Source organism: Numida meleagris, linkage group LGE64, assembly GCF_002078875.1.
Source record: "Numida meleagris isolate 19003 breed g44 Domestic line linkage group LGE64, NumMel1.0, whole genome shotgun sequence".
NCBI classification, from domain to species: Eukaryota; Metazoa; Chordata; class Aves; order Galliformes; family Numididae; genus Numida; species Numida meleagris.
Window position 1 is genome coordinate 288,147 of NC_034439.1, and position 8,500 is coordinate 296,646.

An 8,500-nucleotide genomic window follows, 5' to 3' on the forward strand; every position below is an offset into this window, starting at 1 on the left:
CGCAACGCCATTGGGCGCGGCCGCCGCGCGGAGGCGCCTGGGAAATGGAGTCCGCCTCGCCGCCATCTTGGCGACTGAGGGGATGGAGGGAGGGAGGGGAGGGAGGAAGGGATGTGATGTCATAGCGCCGTGACGTCATCTCGTCGTGACGCCATTACGCCGGCGCCAGGCCAGCACCAGCTTCCAGTGCCTCCAGTGCTCCCAGCAACACCCTGTCATTGCCATCCCCCCCCCATGTCCTCCCAGTATTCCCAGTGCTCCCAGTAAACCCTGGTGTTCCCATGCCCTCCCCGGGCCCGTTAGCCCTGCTTGTGTGCAGGGCACATGTGTCAGTCCCCTGTGTAGGTGCAGCGGTGTGTGTAGGTGTGTGCCACTGTACGTAAGTTTGTGTAGGTGTGAGTGTATAGGTGTGTGTACTTGTATGTGTAAGTGTAAGGGTGTAGATGTGTGTCCGTGTAGGTGTATGTGTGTCTGTAGTTGCATGTAGGTGTATATCTGTAGGTGTGTCGGCATGTATAGGTGTAGATGTGTATGTGAGGGTAGGTGTAGGTGTGTGAAGGTGTGTAGGTTGGCTCTGTATGTGTATGTATAGGTGTGTGTATGTGTAGGAGTCTGGGTGTGTAGGTGTTTGTGTAGGGTTAGGTGCGTATCTATAGGTGTGTATGTATACATGCAAGCGTGTATAGCCACGTGTATGCGTAGTTGTGCATGCAGTTGCGTGTAGGAGCGTGTAGGTGTAGGTGTGTGTGTACAGCTCTGTACGCAGCGCTTAATGCAGGTGTGTGTGTTTACTTTAGGACTCCACCGCGCAGCCGCGGGCCTCAGCCCTGAGGCAATGAACTACACCTCCCATCACCCCCCGCGCCTCGCCCCGCCCCCAGCTTCCGGCCGCCGGCAGTGACGTCAGCCACTCGGATTTTTCCCCGCGAAAACGGCGGCGGGGTGATGCAGCGGCGGATCACGTGAGCAGTGCGACACCGGGACCCCCCTCCCAACGTGTCCCCCCTCCACGGGCCGTAGTGACACCCCCCCCCCCTTTCTTCTCCCCTCAGGTCTTTCTTCGCCCCCCCCAGGGCTGCAGATGGCGCCGTCCCGTGAGTGGAGCGGGGATGGGCCGGGGGCGGTTGGGAATTCTTTTTTAGGGGGGGATCAGGGGTGCTGCCCCTTCCTCCCCCCTCCCAAACCCCGCTCACCGCACACCCCGGCTCTGAGCCTCATCCCCTCGCAGAGCGCATGCGCAGAAGCTGGAGCGGAACCCCCCCGAGGAGTGCGGCCAGGAACGTCGGGACCCCGATGGGAGCGCGGTGAGAGCCCCCAGTGCCTCCCAGTGCCTCTCAGTCCGGCCCCAGTCCTGCTCTGTCACTCCAGTATCTCCCAGTGACCCCTTGCTCCCCCCCAGTCCTGCTTCAGCCTCATCCCAGTGCCACCGAGTCTGGCCCCAGTCCTACTCTGTCACTCCAATATCTCCCAGTCCCACCCCAGCATCTCCCAGTGACCCCATGATGCACCACAGTCTTTCCCAGTCCAGCCCCGGTCCTGCTCTGTCACCCCAGCATCTCCCAGTGACCCCCAGGTACCGCCCTCCGCCACAGTTCTATGCCGTTGGTTCCTGTCCCATCCCAGTGCACCCCTGCTCCTACACTGTTGGTTCCAGTTCCTCCCTGGTTCCTCCCAGTCCCATCCCAGTGCCTCTCAATCCAGTCATGGTCCTGCTTTGTCATCCCAGTATCTCCCAGTCCCACCCCATTATCTCCCAGCAACACCCTGATCCCCTCCAGTCATGCACCAGCCCCATTCCAGTGCCTCCCAGTCCTATGCTGTTGGTCCCTGTCCCCTCCCAGCCTTGTTGCTGTCCCCCCTTAACCCTCCATATTTGCCCACAGGACACCACATCTCCTGGCAGCAGCTCTGCCCCTGTACCCCCCACATCCCCTCGTGCCCCCTGCTGTCCCTCCACCCCACAGCAGCCAGGAGACAGGGATGGGGACAGTAATGGGGACAGGGACGGTGCCCCCGCATCCAAGCGCTGCCGTCAGTCACCCGGTGACCAGGACAGGGGACCTCCCCCTGCCCCCAAAGCTCCAGCCCCCAACAGGTGAGTGACAGTGTTGGGGGGATGACACAGGGGTCCCTGGTGGTGCCACCACTGTGTTCCCCCATCCATATCTCCGCAGCCATATACCAGTGGAGCCGTCCCAGTATGACCCCAGCAGGAGTGGGTACCACCCAGTGCAGGATGCGTGCTGGGGGCATGGGCACAGGTGGGGGCTTTAGGAGGGGACCCCAGATGGGAATTCTGGAGGACATGGGGTGGGTCATGGTGAGGGAGTGTTGGGGTCACAGGTCAGGTTGTGGGGTGATGAGAGGTGTGGGATCACAGGAGGTAGTGGGGGGACACTGGGGCACACCATAGGGTGGTTCGTAACAGAGTGGGGCATGAAGTAGGAAATGAGATTATTGGGGAACATGGGGTAGGTCATGGGGGTGGGAGATGGGAGACATAGGGTCGTGATGGGTGCTGGGGGACTTGGGAGGGTCAATAGGGTCACGGGGTGGGATGTGTGGTGGTGCTGAACATTGGGTCATGGAAGGCCATTTGGATGGGACTTGGGGTCATGGGATGATGGGGGACTTTGGGATGGGACATGGGGTCGTGGGGGGATTGATGGGAGACAATGAGGTGGGACGTGGAGTCATGGGGGGTGATGAGGGACTCAGGGGACATTGGAGGTGATTGGATCATAAGGTGGGATGTGCAGTGATGGGGGAAATTGGGTCATGGAACGTATCGGGATGTGACGTGGGCTCATGGGGGACACTGGAGTAGGATGTGGGCTTATGGAGTTGTGGTGGAGGACATGGGGTGGCTCGCTGGGGAGGGGGTGATGAGGGACATGGTGGGGACATTGGGATCATGATAGGTGATGGGAGGACAGGGTGTGGGGTTGGCGTGGCTCTAGAGGTGTTACAAACCCCTCCCCTTCAGTGTCCCCTACCTGGCGGTGGCTCGCACCTTTGAGCGCATTGAGGAAGCCTCATCCCGGTAAGACCCCCCTTTTTTTTCTGGGAAGGCACAGCCCCATCTTTCCCCAAACCCCCACACTGACCCCACACACAAGACCTCAGTGATTTTGGGTTTGTGGGATGATCCCATTTCCCCCTTCTACCCCAAATCCCAATAATTTTGGGTTGAGGCAATGACCCCCGCTCCCCCCTGCCCCAAACCCCAGTAATCTTGACCTGGGGGATACGATCTCATCTCTACACTACCCTAAACCCCAATGATGTTGGGTTGGAGAACGACTTCATCTCCACCTAACCCCAACACTGACCTCCTCGCCCCAGTGATTCTGGACTGGGAGGATGACCCTATTTCACCTCCTCTCCAAACCCCAGTAATTTTAGGCTGGGGGACATGACAGCTTCTCCACTCCTACCTCAAACTACAAGGATTTGGGGTGTATGGAGTCAACCTCGTTTCCCCTCCATCTCCAGCCCTTACCCCAAACCCCAATGATTTGAGCTTTGGTGTCCCCACCCCCAATCTCCCCTCTAGGCTGAAGATCATTGAGACCCTCACCAACCTCCTTCGTTCCGTGGTGGCCCTGTCCCCCTCCGAGCTGCTCCCCTGCCTTCTTCTGTGCCTCAACCGTCCCGGTGCCGCCTCTGAGGGGCTGGAGCTGGGCATCGGCGAGACCCTGCTCACCCGTGCCCTTGCCCAGGCCACTGGTAGGACCCAGGGGTTGGGATGCCCCACGGCGTTGATGATGGTGTAGGCGTTGACGATGGTGTACGCATTGACAGTGGTGCTGACATCCCCACAGGCCGCCAGCTGGCTCAGATCCGCAGTGAAGCACAGGACAAAGGGGATTTGGGGTTGGTGGCTGAAAGCAGCCGCTGCACCCAACGCACGGTGGTGCCACCGGCCCCGCTGAGTGCCAGCGGTGTCCTTGGCAAGCTGCGGGAGATGGCCGCCATGTCAGGCAGTGCGGTGAGTTGGGGGACCATGTGGGGGACACTTATCACCTCCCCGTTGTGCCAACGTTGCTTTGGTTTTTGCAGTCTGCTACCAAGAAGATTGATATCATCAAGGGGCTGTTTGTTGCCTGCCGGCACTCGGAGGCACGATACCTTGTCCGGTGAGGACAAGAAAGGGCCACTGGGGTGCTGTGGGATCGCCTCGTACTGACATAGTGACACTGGTGTCCCTTGGTATCCCCTAATGCAGATCACTCAGTGGGAAGCTACGCATTGGGCTGGCCGAGCAGTCGGTGCTCACCGCGCTGGCACACGCCGTTGCTCTCACCCCACCAGGGCAAGGTGAGAGCTGTGAGGACACTGGGGACAGAGTGGGGATACTGGGGTGGTGACACTGGGGCTGTGTCACATGGCAGAGTGGCCGCTGGCTGTGGTGGATGCTGGGCAGAGCATGGCACCCGATGCGCGCAGAACGTGGTTGGAGGAACAGAGCCGCATCCTCAAGCAGACTTTCTGGTGAGGCCTGTGCCCCGTGGGCTCCCATAGGTCCCCCTTGGGTCTCCCGGATCCTCTTTGTTTATTTGGGGTCCCTGCTCTTTGGATAGGCTGTTCTCCTGGGGTTCCCATCCTCTTGTGTCACCTGGAGTCCCCTTTGATTCTTTTGGGGTCCCTCTTCCTTGGGGTCCCCTTTTGTCCCTGACATCCTTATAGGTCTGCTTTTGTCCCTTGGAGTCAACTTTGTATCCTCCTTTCTCCTAGGCTCCCCCTTGGTTCTTCTGGGGTCCTTGTTTCTTGGGCGCCCCTGTTTTTCCCCCTGGTGTCCTCATTGGTACCTTTTAATTTTATGGAGTCTCTGCTCCTTGTGGATGCTGCTGGGTGACATTACCAACCCATTGAACCCCCCTGGGTTTAATAACCACCCCGCAAGCTCATTACAGCCAAGTCGTCTCCTATCTTGGCAACACGGGAACAGAGAGGGACACTGGGTCCGTCCCCTTGTCCCCACAGCGAGCTGCCAGACTACGCCGCCATTGTCCCGGTGCTGCTGGAGCACGGCCTGGAGCAGCTCCCCAAGCACTGCGGCATCACTCCAGGTACCATTGGGCCTAAGTCGGGTGGTCCCAGCCCCATCCTGTCCCCATCACCCTCACGATGTCCCCCTTTGTCCCCAGGTGTCCCCTTGAAGCCCATGCTGGCCCAGCCTGCCCGCTGCATCAGCGAGCTGCTGAAGCGCTTTGAGGAGGCTGCGTTCACTTGCGAGTACAAATATGATGGAGAACGAACCCAGGTAGAGTTTTGGGGGTGTCACAGGGTACCCCTCACCCTTTGTCACTCTCCTGTCACCTCTGTGTCCACCCCTAGATTCACGTCCTGGAGAGCGGGGCCGTCTTCATCTACAGCCGCAACCAGGAGAACACAACTGCCAAATACCCTGACCTCGTCCAGCGCATCCCCAAGGCAAGCTGGGGTGTTCAGGGGGGAGCGTGAGGGTACCACGGGAAACGTGGGGGACCTGGGGACAGAGGTGATGCAGTGCTGAGCTCTGGGATCACCTCAAAGATGCTGAAGCCCGGCGTGCGCTCGTGCATCCTGGATGCAGAAGCAGTGGCTTGGGACAAGGTCACCAAGCAGCTGCAGCCCTTCCAGGTGCTGATGACAAGGAAGAGGAAGGTGAGAGCAAGTTTGGGGACACGAGGGACAGCAGCTGAACGGTGCAGTGACACCCTCATTGTGTTCCATGCCACTGCAGGATGTGGATGCTGCTGCCATTAAGGTGCAAGTGTGCGTCTATGCCTTTGATTTGCTGTACCTCAATGGGGAGGTGAGTGCATGTCCCCAGGGGGGTGACACCTCGTCCCCAAGGGGATGACACTGTGTCCCTGGCAGCCACTGGTGCGGGAGCCCTTGGCCACACGACGTCGGTTGTTGCGACAGTCATTCGAGGAGGTGGAGGGCGAATTCCTCTTTGCCACCTCAATGGACACCCGCAGTGCTGACGAGGTCTCTGATTTCCTTGACAAAGCCATCAAGGGTGAGTAATGCCACCAGGCGAGTGCCACCCCTGCGTGCCCTTCCTTGGGTGACCACAGGTTGTCCTCAGCCTCCTGCGAGGGCCTCATGGTGAAGACGCTGGAGGTGGAGGCCACCTACGAGATTGCTAAGCGGTCCCACAAGTGGCTGAAGGTGAGCACTGGGGACCCATTTGTTGTCTGTCTGTCCCCCTGTGTGGCTTTCCCCATGTTCCCAATCCCCTGCCGGTCTCTGCAGCTGAAGAAGGACTACCTGGATGGCCTTGGGGACACGCTGGACCTCGTTGTCATAGGTGCCTACCTGGGCAAGGGCAAGCGTGCAGGCATCTATGGGGGCTTCCTGCTGGCCTGCTATGATGAGGAGAGTGAGGAGTACCAGAGCATCTGCAAGGTGACCGCTAGGGCCACCTACGGGCTTGGAGACACCATTGGTGACCATCTCAAAGCACCCATGGGCCTGGGGACACTTTTGGGCCCTAACCATTGTCCCTCTCTACAGATAGGTACTGGTTTCACCGAGGAGAGCTTGGAGAAACACTACAACTTCCTCAAGGTGAAGTGCTGGGGCTGTAGCAGCCTGGGCACAACTTGGGCCATTTGGTGACAATTTGGGCCATTTGGTGACATTGTTCCCCCCAGGAACACGTGTTGACTCAACCGCGTCCCTATTACCGCTGGGACAACGCAGTGGCCCCCGACCGTTGGCTGGCAGCCGTGCAGGTCTGGGAAGTGAAATGTGGGGACCTCTCAATTTCCCCTGTCTATAGGGCAGCTGTGGGGCTGGTGAGTGTGACAGAGGGACACGGGGAGGGGACATGTGTCCTTGGTGGCACTTTGACACCGTGTTTTGTCAAGGTGGATGAGGACAAGGGCATCTCGCTGCGCTTCCCGCGGTTCCTGCGTGTGCGTGGGGACAAGAAACCCGAGGAGGCCACCAGCAGCACACAGGTGACAGGTTGGGGGCAGGGATGGGACACAAAGTGGGGAGGGGGTCCCACATCTCCTGTTTCCTCTGCAGGTGGCCGAGCTCTACAAGAAGCAGCAGCAGATCCAGAACCAGCAGCAGGCGGAGAAAGGGGACGAGGAGTTCTATTGATGTCACCCTACGGGGACAGGGACATGGGCAATACTGCTTGGGGACTTGCCCTATGTCAAGTGTCCCCATGTGTTCCCCTATGGCATGGGGACCCCAGAACATTGTCACCCCCCATCCCTTCAGTCCCCTCACCCCACATCCAGTTTCCCCCTACATACCAGTGTCCCCAAGCCATTGCCTCGTTCTATCCCTTGTCTACCCCTGCCTCATGTCCAAGGTCCCCATTAGTCCCCCTAGGGCATGGGGACTCCAGGATGTAATAACCCTCCATCCACTGTATTCCCACACCCCATATCCAAGATCACCTATGGCACGGGGGCCCCAGTCCCATCTCCTGCCCCAGCCCTGGAGGTCCCCATGTTTCCACTCCCCAATAAACCATCTGCCCCTTGCTCCAGCTTCTTTAGTCCTGGGGTAGAGCTGTGGTCATAGAGTGGGACTCCATCAGGGTGCAGGAACGCTGGGAGTTGGGGGAGAGTTTGCATGAGATCATGTCTGTGCCTGCCCCATTGATCCCAGCTAGGACTGTGCTCCTCCATAGGGTGTGCTGTGGGTCTGCACACCTCTGTGAGGTGATAGATGGAACCATACACCTCCAAAGGGTATTGGGTGCTCTATGGGACTGTTTGCCTCAATAGAGTGCTCTGTAGGGCTGTGCACCCCTGTGGGGTGATGGAGGGCATTATGCGCATCCATGAGGTGTTGGGATGCCAAGCAGGGGCCGTGCTGGGAAAGTGGTGGGAGAAATTGAGGAAGTGGGAGGAGAGCAGGGAACATCTGTTTTCCGGGAAGCAGTGTAGTTTCTCTTTTGCCTGAGATGCACATCAGCAGGTTCCAGCCAACATTTTGCTTTCTACTACAAATTGCTTTATGTCTTGGTCCGGATGTGGTGTTTTTTTCAAAAGAGAACATGTTCTGACCTCCCACTTCTCCTCTAGTGCCTGATTTCTGAGAAAGAGGTGGGAAATGGAAGTAAATAATGTAGGGATGGTGGCTTAGTCCCAGTGCAAGGGGCAAAGGGGAGATGGTGCTGGGGGTAGGCTGAGCAGGGAATCATCTCATGGCACAAAGCCTAGCCCTAACTCCCCCTACCGTTACCCTAGCCCTAGCCAACTCTGCCCCAGCCCTGAGCTTAACCAACCAAGCTCCTAACTCCTAGCCCGAAACCCAATCCCTTCCGCTAGCCCTTACCCTAACCCTAATTTTCACTTCCACCTCCCCCTGGAACTGCTCTCCACCAGCATTTATGCTGACCTAAGACATCCCAAGCTGAGCCAGGACACCAGAACAGGGCAGGACGCAGTGACAGCATGGTGTCACTGTGTCTTGCCATGACGCTGGCTGTTGGAGTTTTTCTCCATGCACTGAGCCTTTCTGAAAGAATATATGCAACTTG

General features: G+C 58.5%; 1 protein-coding gene across 2 annotated transcripts; it reads left to right on the forward strand.

The window, feature by feature from the left end:
• LIG1 (DNA ligase 1) lies at window positions 89-7,501 on the forward strand. Of its 2 annotated transcripts, XM_021381674.1 has the most exons (24): window positions 89-363; window positions 798-962; window positions 1,053-1,094; window positions 1,229-1,304; window positions 1,884-2,095; window positions 2,175-2,261; window positions 2,987-3,043; window positions 3,557-3,729; window positions 3,825-3,991; window positions 4,063-4,139; window positions 4,229-4,320; window positions 4,395-4,494; window positions 4,987-5,072; window positions 5,151-5,266; window positions 5,341-5,436; window positions 5,539-5,649; window positions 5,729-5,800; window positions 5,866-6,010; window positions 6,080-6,162; window positions 6,247-6,399; window positions 6,508-6,561; window positions 6,648-6,791; window positions 6,864-6,956; window positions 7,027-7,501. In XM_021381674.1, the coding sequence occupies exons 2-24, from the start codon at window positions 946-948 to the stop codon at window positions 7,102-7,104; spliced, it is 2,331 nt and encodes a 776-aa protein (XP_021237349.1). In that variant the 5' UTR covers window positions 89-363; window positions 798-945; the 3' UTR covers window positions 7,105-7,501. The 2 variants fall into 2 exon arrangements, with proteins under 2 accessions (XP_021237349.1, XP_021237347.1); XM_021381672.1 differs by lacking the exon at window positions 89-363 and having other exon boundaries at window positions 582-962.